The sequence below is a fragment of the Acomys russatus genome, chromosome 1 (assembly GCF_903995435.1).
Source record: "Acomys russatus chromosome 1, mAcoRus1.1, whole genome shotgun sequence".
In the NCBI taxonomy this organism is placed as follows: domain Eukaryota; kingdom Metazoa; phylum Chordata; class Mammalia; order Rodentia; family Muridae; genus Acomys; species Acomys russatus.
The window spans coordinates 88,517,416-88,541,562 of record NC_067137.1 but is presented as its reverse complement, the minus strand read 5'-3'; the positions used below and the strand labels follow the sequence as shown (position 1 = coordinate 88,541,562).

At 38.7% G+C, this 24,147-nt stretch overlaps 1 protein-coding gene across 23 annotated transcripts in view; it reads right to left on the bottom strand.

The window, feature by feature from the left end:
• Gphn (gephyrin) overlaps nucleotides 1-24,147 on the bottom strand; it is a 433,952-nt gene that overhangs the window by 55,500 nt on the left and 354,305 nt on the right. For all 23 annotated transcript variants that reach the window (XM_051148057.1, XM_051147978.1, XM_051148006.1 and 20 more), the window contains one exon: nucleotides 5,184-5,271. In XM_051148057.1, coding sequence (XP_051004014.1) covers nucleotides 5,184-5,271 — 88 coding nt within the window. The remainder of the gene's footprint in view (nucleotides 1-5,183; nucleotides 5,272-24,147) is intronic.

Below are 24,147 nucleotides of genomic sequence, written 5' to 3'. Positions count from 1 at the left end.
TGAATTTACACATATCCACCTGGCTCTGCAGCTACAACTCACTTTCTAATACTTCAGTATATTGGTTTTTAGAACAAAACTTTGATTTTTTTATTAGTAACCATCATATATAAAAGTCTTGTATTTTCTATCATTCTTTAGCAATCCCCTGTCTCTTCAGTCAGTTTTTAACACTGACTAGACTAGGCATCTCTCTCCCTTATGTTCACTTTCAAAGGAATATTTTTTTCTGGATATAATTTGCATTTTGGCAGTGCATTTTTTGAACCTTGGAAATACTATTTTAATGTTTTCTGGGTCCTCTCATTTATGTTTAGATAATTTCTGTTAGTTTTATTTCTTCTTTTGAGTTAAAGGGCCCTGATGGGATTGCTCATTGCTACTGTTTTTCAGTAGTTTTCCAGGTGTGGTTTCTTTGCAGTTATGTTACTTTTGATTAACAGAGCTCCTGGGAAGCTGACTTGTCTTTTTCTAGTTTTGATAACTCTTTGTAAGGGCTGGGGAGATGTTGTGCAATCTTGAGGAACTGACTTTGTATTCCCAGCACCCACCCAGACAGCCAGGCTCAGCAGCATATACTTCTCATTCTAGCTCTGAGAATGCAGGGACAGGTAGATCCTTGGAGCTTCCTAGTTAAACTGGTAAGTTTCAGTTCAGTGAGATACCTTTTCCAAAAAACAAGCAAACAAACAAACAAACAAGATATGAGTGCAAGTGTGTGCACAAATGCAAACACATGCACATGCAAACCCATGTGCACGGACACACCTCTACCAATATCTCTAAAATATGGCGTATGCTCATTTTCTCCTCTTGAACTTTATTTATATATGATAAGATGCTTTATCATATTTGTTTCATCCCCTTCCAAATTTTCTATTGTTTTCCTAAACTCTTATGGATTTCAATTTATAAAGTTCTCATTTTTTGTTATTTTTCTCAAATATGTAACAGCCTTTAGAGATTTATGTGAGAAATATAAATATCAGTGTCACTTCTAGGACAATTTCATAAGAATTTCTTCTCTCAATTTTAAGTCATTTTGGTAGGAAGCTCTGGATAATGCTACATTCCTGCAGAAAAGAACTATTAGATTTGTTCTCTTTTAGTGACCAATTGAGATAATTTCAAATTATGCTGCTCATCCAGGGACTGAAATAATTTTATACTGGATTTCAGCTCTTCTAAAGCATGACTTTTTGTCTTGACAAAGAAAGAGTGCTGCCCTAATTCAAGAGTTTAAACTAAAACCCTGAGATGTTTTCTAGACACCCTTCCCAGTGGAAAACTGAATTCTTCTCTCTCTCTCTCCTCTCTCTCCCTTGGTCCCTCCGTCTCCCCTCCGCTCCTCTCTCCCCAGAGTCTCACCATGCAGCCCTGGCTGTTATAGAACTTGAAATATAGACTAGACTGGCCTCAAACTTCCCAAATGCTGGGTTAAAAGTGTGCACCACCATGCCCAGCTAAACCTTAGAGTCTTAAGAATTATGAAAAAAAAAAAAAAAAAAAAAAAAAAAGGTTATTTCATTAGCGTCTCAGTTACTCTTTTAGGCTTGGCTTCTTGATCTTTTTTATCATACCTCCTGCCCCAACAATACCCTGGGGATTTGTGATTTTTTTTTTTTTTTCTGAGAAAAGGTCTTGTTATCTATATGTAGCCCAGTTGGCTTTGAATTGGCTCTATTCTTCCATTGTGTGTGTTCTGAGGCTCAAACTGGGTCATTAGGCTTGGAAGCATTCTTACATGTTGAGTCATCTCATTGGCCCCTTTCCACTTGTTTTTTTCTTTTCTTTTGTGTGTGAAATATTATTTTCAATTATTAGGCATAAAAACTTAATTGAATTTATACGTCATCCACACACAGTAAACTTCTATTTAAAACTTCAACAATGAGGGAAGCAATATAAACTCAAAATATTAAAACTTAGATGTTTATCAGTTCTCTGTGAGTTTATAGTATTTCCCTTTTGTTTTCTCCTAACAAGACATTTGGAAAATACATCCATTTTCTTTCATGTGGCAATTCTTTGATCATATTCTGTTACAGTCTTCAATTGCTTGAATATATTGATTCATTTGTTTTGTAATTGACAGGTATTCAGTGTGATTTTTAGCTTTTGTCTAAGAATAATATTTCTACTAATATTTTACACATTTTTATCTTTCATTTTATAGACATAAAAATTTGCAGATATGCATTTAAAAATTTATTTATGTATTCATTTTATATCTCAATTGTAGGCTCCTCCCTCTTCTCCCTATCATCCTCCCCTACTGCCCCCCAAAGTGGAGCCCCTCTATCCACATACCCCAGCACATCAATTCACATCATGACTGAGTGTATCCTCTCCTTTCTGACATGATGAGGCAGCTCCGACAAGGGGATACGATCAAATAGCAGGCCACAGAGTACAGGTCAGAGACAGTCCCTGCTCCTTTTACTAGGGGACCCACATGGGACCTGAGCTGCCCATCAGCTACATCTGTGGGGGGGGGCCTAGGTACAGTTCATGCATGGCCCTTGGTTGATACTTCAGTCTCCACAAAGCCCCTCTGGTTAGTTGGCTTTGTTGGTCTTCCTGTGGAGCTCCTGTCCCCTCCAGGTCCTTCTGTCCTTCCCTCTACTTTTCCATAAGACTCGCTATGCTTTTCCCAGAGTTTGGCTATGAGTTTCAACGTTTGTTTTGTATCCTATGTGGGGGAGCCTCACATAGGATAGTTATGCTAGGTTCTTGCCTGAAAGCATGGCAGAGTACTGTTAATAGTGTCAGGGGTTGGTTCTGTCCCCATCGGGAGGATCTCAGGTTGGGCCAGGCATAGGTTGGGCATTCCCTCAATCCCTGCTCTATCTCTGTACCTGCACATCTTGTAGGCAGGGTGAATTTTGGGTCTAAAGTTTTGTGGGTGGTTTGGTGTTCCCCTCCTCTCACTAGGATTTCTATGTAGTCCTTCCTCTTCAGTTTCTATAACCTCTGCTACTAGATGTCTCAGCTAGAGTCACTCCCATATCCTCTCAGAAGCCTACCCTGTCTTAGGTCTCCAGAAATGCCCCCACCCATGGCTTCTCTTCTCTCTGCAGACTTTCTCTGTCTTCTTGCCCTGGCTCTCCTCAGGTCTGATCTCCGCCCTCATTTCTCTCCACACTCTCTCTCCTACCTAGTCTCCTCTCTTCCACTTCTTCTGATATCCATTCTATTTCCCCTTCTGATTGAGATTTAAGCATCCTCCTATGGATCCTCCTTGCTTTTTACCTTCTTTGGGTCTGTGAATTGTAGTATGTTTACCCTGTACTATATGTCTAAAATCCATTTATAAGTGAATACATAACATGTGTGTCTTTCTGGGTTGGGGTTACCTCACTCAGGATTATCTTTTATAGTTACATACATTTCATGATTTTCTTGTTTTTAATGTCTGAGCATTATTCCACTGTGTAATTTTACCAGTTTCTTTATTCATTCTTTGGTTGAGGAACATCTAGGTTGTTTCTAGATTCTGGTATTTATGAATAAAGCTACTATGAACATAGCTGAGCAAATGCCTTTGTGGTATGGTAGAACATCTAGTGGGTGTATGTCCAGGAGTGGTATAGCTGGATCTTGAGGTAGAGCTATTAACCTTTTCTTTCTATATATAATTTGAAATAATAGTGCTGGGTTGACATTCCTTTTCTTCTATGGTTTTTGGAAGCGAAAATTCTGTTCTCAAAAGGTTTTAGACTAAACCAAAGTTGGGAATGGAAATGTAAGTGTTTTCTGTTGACGTTGCTGAATTTGTTCTCACAGACAACAAAATTCATAGACCAGGATCAGGTAGTAAGTTTCAGCCACTTCATAGCCGAAGTGGGCAGGGTCCAAGATCATTCATTCACACACACACATGTATATATTATATATATTTTTTTCTCTTACAAAATTTGAAATTTAAAACCAGGCATGGTAGCACATATGTATTTCACTCTAGAACTAGAAGCAGGAGGACCAGAAATTCAAGGTCTTCCTTAGCTATGCAACAAGTATAAGGCCAGCCTGGGCTACATGAAACCTTGCCTCAAAACAAAGAAATATGAATTTTTATGAAAATGTTATGATAATAGTATTACTATAATTTTTCAATTTATAAGTCATTACTATGAGATATAAAAAACTTTAGGAAGTTTTAGGAAGGGATATACTGGCAAAACATCTCTAAAATATTTTTGATATAAAGCATATATTTGATTGTTATAGCAAGGAATATTTTAACTTTAATAGCATTATTCAATGGGGTCCAATAAGCATAAGCTAACATTTTATTAAGACATACAAACTTAGTGATACTCAATGCTTGATCTGAGATTTATATAGGATTATGATATATACTATGTACAAAATACTTAGAAATATAAAATTATATATATGTATATATTTTTCAATGCAATTATAATTTATGAGTTCCATGAAGAAGGCAAAAGGAACCCCACCCATCCTTTGTTTCTTCTTGTTTGGAGGGGAGGCTGGGGAAATTTGTTGAGGCTGAGAATATATGGTGCATGAGATGGTTGCCTCTGTGAGGTCATGTTTGAGTTGAAGAAAGGTGGATCTTTATCTTGTGCATAAATATAACATATAAAGGAAGTCCTAAAGTAAAAGTAAATGAAAACAAATGTCTCCAAGGAAAGAGCAAAAAATGTTCTGCAACCTGTGGTATTTCCAGGATGCTCCTGATGTAAGCATCCTGACTAATTTCATGGCATCCTTTTAGAAAGATCAGCACTTTCTGAAGCCTTTACACTACTGGCTTTCTAGTTAGTGTTAACTGTCAACTTGACTCAGCCTAGGATTACATGAAGAGGAGTCTCAGTTGTCTTTATCAGGCTGGTCTGTGGGCATTTCTGTGAGGGAGGCTGTTAATTATTAACTGGTATAGGAGGTCCTATGCACAAGGTGGTACTATTCTCCTGATAGGTGGTCCTGGCTAGATAAGGAGGCCAGCTAAACGTGAGCCTGTAAGCAGTGTGCCCTCCTCACTCCCCCAAATGATGGACCTGCAGGTGTAAGCCAATACATTATTTTCTTCTCTACGTTGCTTTGGGTCAGAGTGTTCTATTACAGAAGCAGGAATCAAAAACCTACCAAACCAACAGTGGACCAAAGGCAAAAACATAAAGTGACTAAATCTCATGAGTTCTATTTTTCCATACCTTTTCCCCCATGGATACACCTCCTGATGTGATGATGACATCAGCACGGCTGATACCCTCATTCAAGGCATTGAGTAAGTCATCTGGGCTGCAATAATAAAGTCAAATATGTTAATGCACAAAGGAAATACACAGTGCTAAGTGAAAACTACTTTATGAATCCTCTGAGTTTACATCATCATGAGCATAATGATGTGGCCTGTGAAGTGGAGATCAAATGGGTCTGTACAATTAAGAGTATAAGGAAAAAGGACCTTGTGAAATGCTGAAGCGGTGGCTGCTGGCTTTCACAGGGCCTCTTGTTCAAATAAGTAAGTACAGAGAGGAGACAATGGGTGCTGCGGGGTGTCTTAAGTATCTCGGTTTGTGCACAAATATCCCATGTCCTTAGAATTCCTGGGTACATAAATGTAGTTAGCCACCCTAGGCGTTCACAAAATCACAGTAAGGCCCTTTAGAGAAAGTCAGACGATGTGGTTCAGCCTTGTTATATTAGCATTCAGGAAACTGAAACAGGAGGATCACTGTAAGTCTGAGGCCAACTTAGGCTGCACAGTGAGATCCTGTCTCAAAAAACAAACCCAAACAACAAATGAACAAATAATCTTTAAGAGTAACTTGGAGCCTTGAAAAATGGGCTGGATTCTGACAGGCAGAGAGGAGTGGGAAAGGGCTTCATAAGTTAAAGGAATTGTGCTGGAGAGAGCCTTCAAAGAGCAACTAAGCCTGTGGGGTTACCAGATCAGATGGACCAAGGCCTGGTTAGAGCGAAGGACTAGGCGGAAGTGATGAGGTTAATAAGGTGATGTTGGAGGCTCCCTCAAGCTTAAAAATGTGGAGTCTATCAAACAGGAAGTGGCAGGGGGAGCCCCAACGACTATACAGAGCCAATAGAAGCTCACTTGGAAAAAGAAAGGACAGAGAAGAAGTCTGAGCTATTGTGCAAGGGTTAAGGGATGAGCGCTGGAGATGGAGGATGCGCACATCCCTGTTAGCAAGGAAGGCAGGGAAGCATGCCAGGCCCTTCATGGTGCCTGTCCAAGATCTACGGAGAAGAGGCACTTTATGTTTAGCTCTCTGTCCTTTCCTGAGAACCTCTTACTTGTGGAAGAAGGCAGTGTTTGCCTTCAGTTTGTCTTTCATGAAGACCTGGCACAGACATCTAAAAAGAAGATAAACTTGGCTTCTGATTTTCTAGGTTTGGCTTAGTCCTTCTTTGCTTAGAGTCATTTGAGTAAAAAATTGTTGACTATAATTATCTTGTACTTACTGAATGTGTTTCCTAAATCTCCCATGTGTGTTAAGCTATCCAGTCATCTAAACGAACTACTTGATGAGGGAGGGGGCAGAAATGTTAGTGATGCCAGATGGATTGAGATTGCCTGAACTTAAATCCTGGTGCTGCTGCTCCTAGCTAAATGTTAAACCTTAGACAAGTTGCTAAACCTCTTTTGCCTCAGTTTTCCATCTGTAAAGTAAGGATAATAGACCTGTTAGCATGTTGAATGTATAAAAACACTATGAATAGTAACCAGAACTTCTATATATCTAGGAAAGGTTAGTTGTCATTTATCCTTAACTTTGGCAAAGCACAATTTTAGGATGCCAGGAATTTCTTTTCTTCTTCTTCTTCTTCTTCTTCTTCTTCTTCTTCTTCTTCTTCTTCTTCTTCTTCTTCTTCTTCCTTCTTCTTCTTCTTCTTCTTCTTCTTCTTCTTCTTCTCTTTCTCCTCCTCCTCCTCCTCCTCCTCCTCCTCCTCCTCCTCCTCCTCCTCCTCCTCCTCCTCCTCCTCCTCCATCTCCTTCTTTTTAAGTTTGGAGGTAGTCTTAGGTTGAGATTTAAATGCATTCGTAGAATACACATGAAAGGTCCAAATGGCGAGGCAAATAATTTTCCTTCTTGAATCACTGTGAGTGTTCTGGATCTCAGAAGCAACCTCTCAAGGAAGATGGATGAAAATAAAACCTTGCAAAGTGCCTCTATAGGAGCCATTTTCAGTTATTCAGTTAGATGTACAAAACTACTCATGTGTTTGCTGATGTCAGAATCCACAGTAAAAACAAAACAAAACAAACAAAAACCCACTGTAAGATGGATTTTAAAGTTAAACTGTTTGGGAAAACATAAAAGAAGGATTGTGTTGAACTAAGTATTTTAAATAGATCTCATGAGTCTTTATCATTTTGATTTAGGGGAAAGGACAGCAAATTCTTCTGTTATGTATTAGAAATAACAGCACTGTGTAGAATGTAATTCAGGTTAATATCAACAAAGCACAATTTGGTGCTGATACAAGAAAATATTTGTTAATTTTACCAATCTTATGTCATTTATAACATGCTGGCTGTACAGGATTTTGAGAAGTGTTTTGAAACAAAGCCGTATGATCATATGATCATGGGACTAATCTCTGTAGGTGGACAGTCTTGGCTAGCTGATGGTTATAAAGATTTCCCCTTTTATTTCTTTCGTATTATTCTGGAAACCTTTTTCACATTTTGTTTAAAAAAACAAAACCAAAAAATCCTTTATCACCTAATCACCAATTGTCCACATGAAAAATTAGTTTGCAGAAGTAAATTACAAGAGATTTTGTCCCAAATTCTTACTTTAAAAATGCTCATTTTTTACTTTGTAGTGAGTAGATTAAAAAAACAGTTGCATCTCAGTTTGGAAATGTTATATTGTCTAGCATCACAGCTGGGCCCACCATCTGGGTCCTGTTCTTGCCCATCTTCCTGTTTCCCATCTCTGATTACTTGCTGTAGCACACACTTTGGGTGATCAAAGATGATGGCTTAATAGGTGCAGGTATGGTAACAGCTAGAGAACGTACAACTTCATTCAGTTGCCTATTAGATTGAATTGGTATTATGCCAATTTTATAGAAAAAGAAAGAGATATTCAGAGAGGCAAAGCAGTGTTAAAGTGAGACAGAGGAGTAAGTGGCAGCTTTTGTTGGAACTATGGTTTCTAGAAGTTCATTAAGTGTTTGTTCCATCCCTGCCCAAGGAGATAATTGTACGAGTTTAATTTCTGAAAGACATATGATCCATAATAAAAAGAAGAATCTCTGGTGCCTCATATTTGACCATGTCCCCTGGAGGGGGAGACCTGGTGGCACTCAGAGGAAGGATAGCAGGTTACCAAGAAGAGACTTGATACCCTATGAGCATATACAGGGGGAGGTAATCCCCCTCAGGAACAGTCATAGGGGAGGGGAATAAGGGGAAATGGGAGGGAGGGAGGAATGGGAGGATACAAGGGATGGAATAACCATTGAGATGTAACAAGAATAAATTAATAAAAAATTAAAAAAAAAAGAAGAATAATCTCATGAGATTGGATCTTGTGTAAAACCATAAAAACAGAGTAAAGGTTTGTCTGGGGTGACTATGAAAAACTATAGGTATGGAGTTTTAATATAGCTCTGGGAAATGAACCAGTATGACTCTGATCCTAAAATCTGATGGAAACTAGTATTTTGATTAGACTAAACATGGGGCTTGTTTACAAGACATCAATTTACTGTCCTTTCAGGAGACATTTTAAATTATAAAACATTTTCATCTTAGGTTTAACAAATGTCAATATTTTCCTGTGTTTTATCTGCTTCATAGTTCTTTCATCAGACTTTCTAAAAGTTTATTTTATGTCTGCTTATGTATCCCTAACTGCTCTTGTACTCACTATGTAGCCTGGATCAGCCTTGAACTCTCTACTACCAGTATCGAAACTACAGGCATTAACTAACATACACAGTTGACTTAACAACAACAACAACAACAACATTTTTTCTTTCTGTGTGTGTGTGTGTGCGAGTGTGTATATAAGCATGTGGCATGGGCCACACGTGAAGGTTAAAGAATAATTTGCAAGTTGGTTGGCTCTTTCCACCATGAAAGTTTTGAAGATACAATTTGGTTTGTCAGGCTTGGTGGCAGGTGCTCTTATCTGCTGTGCCATCTGACTTATCCTTGAATTTCTAACTTTTAACGGGTAAAAACTGAGTTTGCTTTTTAAGATTAAGATGTTGATTTAAATAATAAGAGGTAAATGCTATTAAAATAATAGAGATTATAATAGAAAAAACCCCTGATTTTCTTAGTTTGTTAAACAGAAGCCAACATATATTAACTTTTTCAAAAATCAGATAGTAAAACTGTAAAACATAATTTGACCTGTTACTAAGATATAATTCCTGGGGCTCAGCAGTTAAGAGCACTGTTTGCTCTTCAAGGTCCTGAGTTTGATTACCAGCAAGCACATGGTGGCTCACAACCATCTTGATGCCCTCTTCTGGCATGCAGGTGTACATGCAGATAGAGCACTCATACATGTAAAATATATAAATATTTAAAAAGTCATAATTCCCTATATATAATCAACCGAAACTTGAGAAATAAAATTAATGACAACAATGATCATGTTTTAAAAGAACAAAATAGTTCCACACCTACGAGTTAATTTCAAAATGGTGTTAGGTAGGCAGGACAGGAGAGGGTACTAAGATTGACAGACACAGTGAGATATTCAAGGTCATGTTGAAGTGCCCATAGTATTCACACTGTGAAAGACACATCATTCTTCATAGTATACCTTCAGGTGAAAGCTGGCCTTGTTCATCTCAGAACATAACTCTTATCTGATATGACAAATACAGAAGGGTTAAGTGTGGTGGCTTATGCTTGTAATCCCAGCACATGGGAGGCTGAGGCAGGAGGATTGTGTCCAGTTCTAGGCTATTCTGAGCTAGAGTGAGAATCCTGTTCATCTTCCACTCCATTCTCCAACTACTGATGAAGGGAAAAAATTGTACCTAAAACATGTGAAACATTTTCTCACTATTGCCACTATTGGAACTGTTGTATTAAGCAAACTAATTTTCCAATTATACACTAGAAGTTTCTCTTTTCTGGAAAAGACATAAATTTAAAGGAATAGCATTTAAATTTCATGAACAACTATATTTTGATTAAATTTGTATGACAATTTCTTACCCTTTAAAGAATAAATCTAAATGTTCATTTTGATTTGCCCACTTTCTACTCAGTAATTTCTCTTAAATTACCGGTACGTATCTGCTGTTCTTTTGGAGTACCGAGGTTACATGAAAACATTCAAAAGGGCTACTTTATACTTTATATAAGACTGTATGTACCAGATGACAGAAATTAGAGCCATTAACTGAAGGCCTGAGTACCTTAAAGTCTAGACTCCACTTTTATCTCTCTTCCTCATTACTTAGATAAACTGAAAAAAATTGTGTGTGTGCTCCTGGTTCACTCTGTCTGTAAAACGAGGACAGTGGCCTCAGTCCTTTCTGTCACTCACGTTTCACACACTCGGGTTCTAAGCACGCGAGACTAGCTGGGGCCTCAAGTTCAGGAATAAAATGCATTACTTTTAAATCTACCCAGGTATCTACTTAAAATGTGAAGACTTTCCTATCTTAGAAGGCTGGGGACACCCATCCTTTATAGCTAAATAGTCCAGGAAGCACAGCAGTCTTTTTAATACAGATGACTGGTGCAGCTTGCCATTGGTGCTCTGCCAATTCAAGTGTTCAGGTTTCTGTGCTTTTATCACTTGTGATCCTCTTTTCTACTATCACTCCACGTCTATCAGTTCTAAATTGCTCTAGAAGTTTCTTGAGTCATGAGTGTAAAGAGGACCCTTGGAAGGCAAAAGAAAATACCAAGGACAGTAATACCAAATATAGTAAGTCACAAAATAGGTAGTAGGTGGGTAAGTACAAAACAGAGGAGACTGGGAGACTAGACAGTGTCAGCGGAAATAAAAATAACGGTGACAATACAAAAAACACGAATTGATATTCAATTACAACAATAAAAAGCTATTCTAAAACAACATGGCTGGGAAATACAGTTCAGTAGTAGGGCAACTGCCTCTTATGTCCAAGGCACAGCACTGTATAAAAAAGCAAAAATCCTCCCAAACCAAGCTGACAAAACCCCAAATGAAATAACCAGATTATTGGCACATGCCTATAATCTCAAACTAGAGAGGCTAAGCTGGGACCATTGAGACATCTGGACTACCCCGAGCTATATAGTGACTTTTGAGCCAGTATTGGCAATACAGTGTGATTTTCCAAAAGAACAATTGCACAAACAAAACATGATTTTTAAAGTTTAAAATTTAGAGATGATGATTAGAATACTCTTTGTTAAAGACTTAGTTTGTGACTTAAAAGATTAACTGGTAGAACTAGTGTAAATGTCCAAAATTAACCTTCCCAAGAACCAAGCAACTTCTTGGAGTGCTTGAAATTGTAGTTCTTGGAAAATAACAATGCCTCATGGGAAAGTATGATGGCCCATAGCTTTGTTTTTATAAACCGCTGCAATATATGGCTAGAGGCCATTCTCAGCTGGGGAACTCCAGGGATTGGTCCTGACCAATATCCTTTTCTTGGTCAGTATTTAGTATTTAGTATATAATAAAGCTTGCTTCAAATTTGGCCCAAAATGGTGGAATTGATTTTGTGTTGCGAGTATCAGGATTAATATATGGAGGCCCAAGCGAAATAACTCCACTCCAAATTTGCTCTTCACTCTGGGATGTTAGAGGTGACCTACTCAGGGGTTGTGCACTTTGAGATGGCTGACCCAGGTGACCCCAAGGTCCCTAGGAAATGCTTTCTACACTGAGGACTCCTGAGGTGAATGGCCACACTTGGAGAAAAACAACAATCATTTTTAGCTAGCTTCCTGTTGGTTTCTGGATTCTGGGGTACCCTATCTGGGGACAAAGAGTGTTGGATACGGAGTGCTCCCCACCAATCCTTTGTCTAAAGCACAGAGAAGTTTCCAATAGCCCACTGGTTATTTCTATTTATTGTTAGTTGAGTTTGTATTCCTGGGGACCCGATTTGTGTTCAGAGAGGCCTGACACCTTGCGACCAACAGAATTCTAAAGACTAGGGAAAATAGGTATTCTATGAGAATTAGGAGCCAAAGCTGAGGCTGTGGATAGGCCCAACATGGATTTGGGGAGCCAGAAAAGATTTGGAATGGTCCTGCTTTTGATGGGTTCCTAGCATCTGGGTTGTACAAGAAGGAATTGTTAAATGTCATTGTTTCATTTTGGTTTTGTGTCTTGTCTTATATCTGGTCTTTTTATGTATATGGAAGCCCAAAGGCAGGCTCATGTAAGGCAGGTGCTGCCCATGATGCTCTGCCTCCTGCCAAGGTGTGAGACTGAGCTGTGGGATCTATGCTGGCTCCAACAGCATCTCTATACAGCTGCAACTCCAATGTATGGATGAGTCTATTTTGACTTCATGCCTGTAAGTTTTGCAGTCTCTTTTGTGTGTATGAATTCATGTGGCCACTGTATGCTTGTTTCTGACTGGTCTTGCATATGTGAGTAAATGCTGTTTCTTTCTCCAGCTGTCAGTCTCCTAGGCTCAGAATTTACCCCTGGGCTTTCTGGCCACTGGATATAATATAATAGGGATTCAAATGTCATTTGGGTATGGATAATAATAAAAGTTGTTTTACTTTAAAGCTGTTCTACATTATTGCTGGTTCTGTAATTGGCTTATGGTTCACCCTTTTCTCAGACCCAGATATACTTTTAAAGTCATATCTGGAGTCAGAAACTAAAGAAACTATTGGTTTATAATACTGGGTATAATTAAAAATCTGTAATATCTATAATAAAAGGTTAACTTAAAACTTGTAACTCAAGGTCGATAATTAAAAGTCTGTGCTTAGATAATCTTAATCCATATAGCACGATTCTGTTCTGAGATATAAACAGCACCTGGTTGTTACCATCTTGGCTGTGGGCTGAAGAAGACGGAGTCACTGTTTCACAGCCATCCTGAATAAAAGCAGCCACGTGCTGGCAGCCATCTTTGTTTGGGTTAGAGAGGACAGAAAGTCATACAGCTTCACTGCCATTTTGACTAAGGACAACCACATGGTTTATATAATTTCTGTCCTTTCTCAAAATCCAGGTTTATAAAAGATAAGATTTAAAACACTGGTTGTTTAATGAGATAGTGAAGAAGCACTTCCATGCATGCATGTATAAGAACACACCATGGGAAGAGCCCAACTTTGTAACATAAAAATAACCCACTTGGTATTGATTTTAGAGACATTAAATTGTTTACACTGTTAGAGCTTGGCTTTGCCCTCTGAAAATTATGATTATGTTCTATGTATTCACTCTTACACTACTTTGTTTTGATATAACAAAACATAGTTAAGAGATTTTAAGCTATAGATACTGTTATGATCTAAGCGATGGACACCATAAAGTCACACCATGTGAGGGACTATACGGAGGCTGCCTCTGGGTGAGGGTGGAGATAAAAAGAGAGTGAAGAGAGGAGGGCCTGGCCTTTTATAAGGGATGTAGCACATGTGCAGGATATGTGACTTGTGACGACAGTGGGAGTATTTTGCACATTGGCAGCTAGTGATGACATATCCTGTTGTTGCTGGGTCCCTGGGGCAGGCAGTGGAGATACCTGGTTGCTAACAGATATATTTTTGTAAACTGAGTCATACAGAAAACTTATTTCTATAATGATACACCATATAAGGAAAGTTCCCAGTTTCTTTATGAACTGTGTTTATGGATCAAAAATTTTATATTAAAAGTGCTTCAATTTAAAATAGTTATTTTCTTGATACTCTATGAGCATATACAGGGGGAGGAAGTCCCCCTCAGTCATAGTCATAGAGGAGGGGAGTAAGGGGAAAATGGGAGGGAGGGAGGAATGGGAGGATACAAGGGATGGGATAACTATCGAGATGTAATATGAATAAATTAATAAAATATAAAAAACCAAAAAAATAAAATAGTTATTTTATGGCTAAACCTAACAGGGATGGAACATAAAGACCTTGTCTTATGAAATCTACTAAATTGTTATGAACTGTTAAAGATAATTAGGAAATGAAAGTTAATAGCCACTTTATAAATGATCAAATTACTTAATATGTTCAAAATTATATTTGTATTCATACCAAATACAAGTAACTAAAACCAGACAAGGATTGTTTAACTCAGATATGCTTGGCAAACCTTTCAGAAATCTGCTGAATTTAAAATATTTAAACTTATGACAGAGATGCTCAGATCCTAGCAGTGACATGCCGCCCCCCCCCCCCCCGCCTCCCGCCCCCTCTCCGCAAGGACTCCAAGAAGATAATGGGCATAGCTACAAGGACTCCACCTGGATTAAAGTAACCCTAACCACTGGACAAGAGTGCTCTCTTGCCTTGCTCACTGCTAGGGCCTGGCCTCAACTGTGGACAGGCAGGACATGGGAGAATTGACTGCCTTTCTTTGCCTAGACAAAGTAAGCTCAGTCTCTCCCATGTTTCTCCTCCACAGAAAAGCCTCTCATCTTCTGGGCCTGATGGCCAAAGACTGATGCCCCTATTCCTGATGCCATGGAGACCACAGGAGCCTGGGATAACTGTCTAAGTAATGGACTGTGGACCAGTCTCTGTCATTTTAATTGATACATACATACATACATACATACATACATACATACATACATACATATTTAGATTATAATGTATCTTTCTCAGGTCTCTGCTCACATTGATGGCTAAGCTAATTGTAGCTTGTCAGCTAGGGAATAACAGGCAACTAGCTCCTTACCACAGTGTAATCAGCCATTGTGTTAGTTCATTAGTCAATTCATTAGTTAGTTAAACCTACTAGGTCTCTTATTAAAAGAGGGCAAGCAGATTTGTGTAACAGCATGGTCTGGTGCTTTCTATTTGATTGCTAATTATTTCCTCCCCTGAGGTCTGCTTGCTGTCTTTAATGAGCAGACATTCACTTAACCCAAAATGATGTTTATAATCCTTGCCTCTAAGTTATCCCTGATTGGCTGAATACATGCCTATACACCTGGGCAGAGCAGAGTGAGGAGGCGTGGCCAAAATTTGAGAACTTTTGGGGGAGAAGGGTCTCAGGTAGGAGAAAGGTACCAGAGGAAGAGGAAGGGGCAGATTCGCAAAGGAATAGGAAAGAGCCAAGTGGGCCAGGAAAGAAGTGGCCCAGATGAACAACGTAAGCGAGTATTTTGTGATTATGGACGGGAAATAGCCTAGACAGAATTGATTGAAGCAGATGGCTTGGGATGCGGGATGGGAGAAAATGGAAGGTAGTTTAGGGGGTTAATAGCTGCCCAGCGCCAGTTAAATAAGGCTGATTTTAAAATATAACAGGTCTGTGCCCATTATTGATTGATAGCAGGTTGGATAATACTGCCATAATAATTACAGGTTTTAATAGTAAGCATTTTTAGATATTTTTATATTTACTACTACAGATTTGTCTGGATCACAGGCTTCATATTAAAATATAAACAGGTTTCAGGTATAACTTCCTATTAAAGAAACATATTTTAGCTATTAAGGCCAGGAGATCTGGACCCAGGGAGGACCTGCACAAACTGATGCACCAACAAGGACATTGCAAGCAGAGCACCTAGAGCCTCTGTTCTGATGTAGCCAGTGGACAGCTCATTCTCCACGTGGGGAATGAGGGGAGAGCGGGGGACTGCTTCTGACAGGAACTCTGGTGCCGAGATTTGAGTACTGGAGCTTGGCAGAGAGGCCCTGTGGGAAAACAGGAAGGGGATGCAGGCTACGCAGGATGAGACCTGACAGGCTGTGGTAGGAAGGTTGGGGAGGAGGACTCCACCTGTCAGAGGTCTAGTGGAGGGGAATAGCATGGAAGAAGGAAGGATGGTGGGAGCAAGAAGATAAGAGGGAGGGGGTTATAATCGGGATGTAATGTGAATAAATTATAATAAAATAAATATTAAAAAGAAACATTATACAATGACTGCTCTCAATAATAACTATTCATGTCTTATGTCTCTGGTAAACGATTCAATAAAAATTTTGTTCTGAAATATATAAAAGTTTGAGGATATGAATACCTGAATAAATTCTGAGAACCTCAAAATAATTTAAGATATACCGAAGTAAAGAATGTTTCATATTTCTTTCCCCTTCTATGCTGATATTATACTTAGATTTCAGAGTTTCAGGACTTGACGGAGAATTGACTGATCATTTCTCAGTCATAAGCTCATTATTTTGAGTTTTCTTCTAAATACAGACTTATAGATGCCTTTCATGGGGGCTAAAACATCTCTGTCTAACCTATGTAACAGGATTTCTGGACAGAAAAAATGTTTATGCTTTTTGAACTAAAACTATAGTTTTTGCTAAGACTCAAAGGCGTGAGTCTATTTCTGCCTTCTTATAGACACCTGTTAACTGTTTTCTCTACAATGTGGATTTCAATACCATGGTAATACCAATATATCTCTGTTTATAAACTAAAAATTCATATAAACTTCAGGGAGGCAAAGAAACCATAAGACTTGGATCCACCTGCACAGGTCAAATGGATTTCAGATAAACATAGCCATTAAGGTTCCCTACCAATTAGTTCCTGCGGATGTGATTTTACCTGGTCTTAGGATTGATTCCTTCCCTTCTCCAATTACTAGGAAATTTATATTTAGCTCCTCATTTACATGTGTCTCAAATTTTCACTTGGCTGACAGACCCCACCCAGGGATCACCTGAAAACTGCAAACTGCTGAGCTCTGGACTTGATGACAGCTGATGTGATTGCTCCCCGTCTCTTCAGCTGGATCACCAAATCAGATGCTTTTGAGAAATGCCCTATTGCCCAGCCTTTGACTAGCCTTTCAGCCTTCCTGGGCCCTGGCAACACAACACCCTAATGTCAGCTGGAAGTAGTTACAGAAGAGAAATCTTGTCCCTTTCCATCCCAAGAGTGTGAAATGCTAAATCAAAAGGGAACTCCCTGGCATAGGCGACAAAATAAGGCAATGGCTATATCATAAAGTGAAAGTTATTAAATCCAAAAGAAGTACCCATCACAGGGACAAGGATTTTTCTGGATATGCAACTCAAGGGGAGGAATGTAACACCCAAAATAAACCTGTAAGCCCCACCTGCCCAAGAACCATGTAGCTTCCTGAAATGTTTGGAATTGTTCTTGGAAAATAACAAAGCCTCATGGGAAAGTACAGTGGACTATAGGTTTCTCCTGTAGCACATTTCTCAACTGGGAAATTAGAGGAAATGATCCTGACCAAAGCCCATCTTTTGGTCACTATTTTAGATTTAATAAAGCCTGCTTCAAATGTGGCCCCAAATGGTGAGTCTCAGGATTACACTAGCCCTAGGCATTCTGTAAATGTATACAAAGAAAGAAACCATGGAAGAAATAACACACACAGAGAACAGAACAGGATGCTGACACAGAGACAAAAGGAATCTTAATATGGGAAAAGGGAACAGACAGAGGGGAGCAAAAGTAGAAAGATTTAATTTGTTTTGAAAATAATGAGCATAGAAATTGAAAAGGCTTATAAAGTCCAGATAGAACTGAAAAACATACCTAAATATGTTCTGATAAAAATTTGGTAATTTCAAGGACAATTCTGAAGTATTTAGATGAAAAGAATGCTTTACTAACAAGGGAAAATCCTTTGGCTGTAAACTTGTTTTCTGTAATACCCTAAAATAAAAAACAGTAAATAAATATTACCATGTCTCTGACAAAAGGTACGTAACACTAGATGCTACAATGGCCAGTTGGGATGCAAAAACATTTGTGAAAATACAAATACCCAGATAACAAACCATTAAGTAATATTCTGGAAAAGAAGTACCACTAGATGGAAAAGTACCACTAGACGGGAAAGTGAAGATGAAGGGAGGCCTCAGGCGGGAGAAGCGGGAGCAGAGTCCAGTGGTTATACACACCCATCTAGTCATACATAGTGATTTCTGAAAACACATAGCTAAACTGAGATAGATAATGATTGAATACACTTGGGAATTATAATTCTTTGTTAAATATGAACTTAAGGTATGGAAATTTACTGTAAAAGAACATTTAATAAACAGAAAATTTAATGTATTAAGTAAAACATCTTTCAAGGTTAAGGAGTTGAAGGAAGAATGGGAAAAGTAAAAGTATTCTAAGGGTCTCATGTGATTGGTACAGGTGTGCATGGAGGAAATGAGAATGTTTGTAGGGGGAATCCAATGTCTCCTTTTTATATAATACTGAATAAAAATAAATTGTTGAAAACAAAATAGTGACTATATTTGACTATGAGGTTCACTATCTGGAAGGAAAACAACAAAAGGTACTAGGATGGCAAAACTTCCAAGAATAATAAAGGATAAAAGAGAGCAAATAGTATCTGGAGCTAAGCAACAACAGAGCCAGGAAAAGAAAATAAAGTTGTATTAATAGTAGAGCAATTTAAGATGGAAGCAAAAAAAAAAAAAAAAAAAAAAAAAAAAAAAGAATCCTGGTAATCATTTATGCAAATTTTCTGCTATTTTGTTATTAATTATAAGGAAAATACCTCAGGAGATCAGAGACTGAAGATAACTGACAAAATTTCACAAAGAAAATGAAAATAAGCAAAACTGCAGGCAGTGCAATGCTAACATCGAAGTTAAAACAATGAGAAAGCTGACAGCATCTGTAACTAATTGCTTGATTATATGTTCTTGTTTCATCCAGGCTCAGCGACTGACCTACTAAATACTTGCACATGGTAGGCACTTGGTAAACCTGCCAGATTAGTCGTGGCTTTAAACCAATCTCTCCATAGTAGCTTAGGAATAAACAACCATGATGAGGTCACAGCAAACAGTAGTGTCTGAGAATGGAAGAGAACATACCACTTAATATTTTTATGATGACAAATGGCACTTTCTTTGAGAGGGAACTAATAATGTGAAATAGGATTGTGCATTCGAATATCTGAAAGGCTATTATATAGAAGACAGAGGCAACTTATTTTAGAAGAAAAAGATTTGGCTCAGTCTCATGAAAATACATCCCTACTGTAATAATAGATTCTAAAAACAAAATGTGCTGCCTCTTATGAAGTATTTTTTTCTTACTAAAATAATCAAAACAAAACATGATGGCTAGCTGTAAATGACTTTTCTTAACATTCTCAATGAGTGAAAGACTGGACTAGGTAACATTAGGGTGCAGTGGCACACATTAATCCCAGCACTTGGGAGACAGCAGCAGGTGAATCTCTGAGTTTGAAGCCAGCCTGAGCTACACAAAGAAATTTGCTCAAAAAACAAAACAAAAAAAAAAAAAAAAAAAAAAAAAAAAAAAAAAAAAACGAAAAAAAAAAAAAAAAAACCAACAACCCAAAAAACCCCAAACAAAAACAAAAAACACAAAAAACCCCAAAACAACACAAAACAAAAATAACAACAACAAAAAAACCAACCAACGAAAAGCCCACAGCCCCCAAACCAAAAGACAAGCCAACTAACAATTCCCCCACCGCCCTACAAGGATATGATTTTATTGGAGCTGTATAGACAATAACTATTTTCTCATAATATGAAGCATAGAGGGAGAAGCTGACTTGAGCACTGTGATAAGATATTACGTGAAGATGGTGGCACTGAGCACACACTTTGTCTGATCAGCAGGACAGTGACTGCACATCGATGAAGGAAAAGAACAAAAACAAACAACAACAACAACAAAAACGTGGGCTCCAAAACACCAGTGCTGGCACTTTTTCAGAAAATTGGGAATAGTTCTACCTCAAGACCCAGTTATATCACTCCTGGGCATATATCCGAAAGATGCTCCACCATATGAAAAGGACATTTGCTCAGTTATGTTCATAGCAGCTTTATTTGTGATAGCCAGAATCTGGAAACAACCTAGATGTCCCTCAATTGAAGAATGGATCAACTGTGGTACACCTACACAATGGAAGACTATTCAGCCCTGTGGATCTGGGCACAGGGTGGGAGGGCTGCACAAACTGACGCACCAGTCAAGGACAATGCATGCAGAGAACCAAGACCCCCTGTTCAGATGTAGCTGATGGACTGCTGATTCTCCGCATTGGTAGTGGGGGAGGGACTGCTGATGAACCTCTCACTGCCCCTTGGCAAGATGGCCTAGTGGGCACACAGTGGAAGGGGATGCAGCCTATCCTGATGAGATTCAATAGGCTGTTGCCTGAGGTCTAGCGGGGAGGAATAGGCAGGAGAGGGAGGGAGGGAGGGTGGGAATGGGAAGATAAGAGTGAGGGGATAACAATCTGGAGGCAATGTGAATAAGTTATAATAAATATACATTTAAAAAGTACCAGCAGAGGAGGGGGTGCTGCAGAGACCCCCTCCAAGAACCATGCATGGTGGGGACCTATACACTCTGTTCAGATACTGTTGATAGGCAGTACAGTCTCCTTGTGGGTTCCACAATATGGGGAGTAGGGACTACTTCTGTCACGGACTCTGGCCTCTCAATGTTGATCACTTCCCCACGGCTGGGCGGCCTTGTCAGGCACAGTGAAGAGGTTACGGGTAGTACAGATGAAATGTGATAGGCTGAAGTCAGATGTTAGGGGAGAAGGGCTCCTGTTTCTTAAGACTAGGAGAGGGAGGGAGAGGAGATGAGGGAGGGGCTACACTGGGATATAAAGAATTTAAACTGCAGAACAAGCAGGCAACTTATATTGCTAATCCCACTACATGGGAATAGCTCTGAGACTGGCTGAGACATGAATGGCTAGGCATAGACAAAGCTTCTTGTTGGTTACAGAATCCCTGCGATTTAGATGCCATTCTTCGTGTGGCATGAATGAAGATTTACAGATATCTTTCTTCTGCTCATACAAAGAACAGAGAACTAGCCTTAATTGTTCTCTGCATCCTGCACACATCATACAATTATACTTTTAGGACTGTATAATGATTGTTAGAAATTATGTTTTCAGAACAAAAGGACCAGGCACTGATGCTGGATCAGACCTGACAGGATTCATTCCTCTCAGCATGCTGGATGCTGACATCCTGCATCCTTCATGTTCCAGCACCAAGTGCTTCAGTTGCTGTTCCTCATCAGAATGGGACAGATCCCAAGACAGCTTCAAAGAAAGCTTCCAATCCCAATTGGTCCAGCATTTTAGACTGTCACACACAGGACTTCTATTAAGCCTGGAATATCTCAACATTAAGAAACTGGACCACAAATGCTATAATCTATTCCTAGCTTGTTTAACCCTTTTCCCCAATTTTATTTGGGCCCATACAAAGGTATTATTTGTTCCAAATCAGCTGGAAGAACTCCTTAAGGGGGTTGAGTAGGTTTTTGGTTGCTTTCTTGGGCTATAGATGTTTATTTTCATTGGGAGTTGTTATGTTACTATTGGTCTTACTCAGAGAGAAAACGAGGTTGGACTCAAGGATGTCTCTCTTTTCCTTTGTCTTTCTTTCTTAGGTTTGGAGTTAGGGGTTGAAAAGAAAGAAGAGGGAATATAGAAATATATAGAGATGATAGGACAAAAGTAGATTATTGAGTCTATTCTTCAACTTAAGGCTTTAATTGTTGTTCACAAGGTTATTTTTAATTCATTGGTATAGAATTTTGTATATTGATGCAAAGATAAGTTTAATTTGGTACATTAGTATAGAATTCAAATGTAAGGTTATTCTTTACACACAGTATATATATTTCTACTCTGATATGAAGTATTGTGCCCATACAACTCAAGTAGAATACAAGGTTTACCTCCAAAACTTTGAAAGTGCTATTGCAGGCTGTTTAGAATATTAAATTACACAAATTAATTGTTAGTTGATCAAATCCTGGTCATGTCAATTACTAGTCTATTTTTATCACAAGAATATACATCCTAGGTGTAACAGATAGATATGATTTTATAGATAGATAAGGTAAAATAGTTAGACAAGGTCTTCAAAAACCTCAGAGTACTACAGAATATGTCATTTAAAGATGTTTTTATTGTTTTAAAAATTCTTTGACAACAAGACAGGTTAACTACTTGGTAACACCCAGCCTACCTCAAAGAAGTTGATGAGCATCAAAGAACCTCCTTATGGAGATAGCTTCAAATGTGGCAAACCAGCCACTGGGCAAAAATGTCCTCATTTCTGCCACAGACAGAATTCTGCCTAAAAATAGGCAAGCTTGGATGCAGGCAGAGTAGAGAGACAAACTCTGCCAAGACAGGGTAAGCAAGTCCTCAATAGTTTCTGCCTCACAAATATGTCTGTCAGATATACTGGGCCAGAAGGTATAACATGATGCTCCAATGCTATAGAGGGTTTTGGGTGACTGTTCAGGCAGCAAACTGTCTCTCTCACTTTTTTCACTTTGGAAGCTGCTAACCTGCACTTCCTGTTTATTCAGGTAATTAATTTTATTACTCCTCAAGTCTCTGATGAAGTTGAAGACCAGATACCGTATTTTTTGGACCATAAGACGCACTCTCCCCGACAAAAGTGTGGGGTAAATTAGGGTGCACCTTATGGTCTGATTGCTGTTTTTACTGTTTTCTGCTCTAAAAACTGGATGTGTCTTATGGTCAGGCGTGTCTTATAGTCTGAAAAATAAGGTAGGTCAGTTTTACAATTAAGCTTAGTTGTTTAGGAGTGAAGATGTTTTTAAGTCTAGGCAGACATTTTAAGTTGAAAGAAATGAGATTTGATAGATATTGTTTCACATTCAGAATTTTGGACTCACCAAGATAGTAAATGTTTTCTTCAAGGTTGCCAAATATAAATAGCCAAAATACTATGAATGTTACATTAATATCATTCTTGGTTTTTTGTGGTTCTTCTTGCTGTATGTAGTTTATTTTAAATATGTGTAATAATATAAATTTATATGTAAAAATAAATAATATTAAAAAAATTTCCCCAAATTAGAGAGATGCCTATAAACATACAAGCAGCCTACAAAACATCAAATAAAGCAGACTAGAAAAGAAAATCCTCCTGCCACATAATAATCAAAACCCTAAATGTACAGAACAAAGAAAAATATATTAAAAGTGGCAAGGGAAAAAGGCCAAGTCACATACAATGGCAAACCTATCAGAATCACACCTGACTTCTCAGCAGAGACCATAAAAGCCAGAAGGGTCTGGCCAGATGTTTTGTAAACCTTAAGAGATCTGACAGGGAAAATGGGAAAAAGGGGAGGAAGAGTAAAATAAAAAGAATGTCTTGGTGGGTTTAGTAGGACACACCTTTAATCCCAGCACTCAGCAGGCAAATGCAGGTAGATCTCTATGAGTTCGAGGCCAGCCTGGTCTATAGAGGAAGTCCTGGACAGCTAAGGCTGTTACATAGAAAAACCCTGTCCTGGAATAACATAACCCAAACCAAACCAAACCAAACCAAACCAAACCAAACCAAACCAAACCAAACCAAACTTTATATAGCTTTAATGAGTTTTTCTCATCTGGGCTGATGGTGCTTCCTCTAAGAGTCAAAGACCACTTAGCAAACACCCCAATACCACAAATGAGAAGTGTTCTTGTGAGCTGTTAGTCAGGGCTGTCCAAGGACTCCCAAACATCCATCCTATTGTTGCCACTGGTTCTCTCAAGAGGTGGCAAGTATAGTACCTATAGGTGAAGAGACCATGCACTTCAGAAACAAGACCCAGAGACCCCAGAGTGAGAACTGACCTGAATGCCCACTCCATGACGACTAGCTTTCATGGTACCTGAAGCACTATGTAATGTTACAAAGTGGGCAAGTAAGCAACAGTCCTACCTAGCTATGACACCTACGAACCACATCAATGAGTAGCACGGCACAACAACCTTAAGGGGGCAGTACTGTCACACTTACCTTGACTGCAACCAGCAGCTCTCTAATTGGACTTAGGTCCCACGCAACAAGAGGGAAACTATGCCTAGTATTAGGAACCTAGATAATTATTTGGTGCTAGTGAAATCATGGTTATTGGAGACCCTACAATCACTAATTTACTAAACTATCATAATCCCTAACAACAATTTATAAATGTTTGTCTTTATACTTACAAATAAGTGTAGTCTTCACCCTCATCAAGGAAACTTCTCTTTACA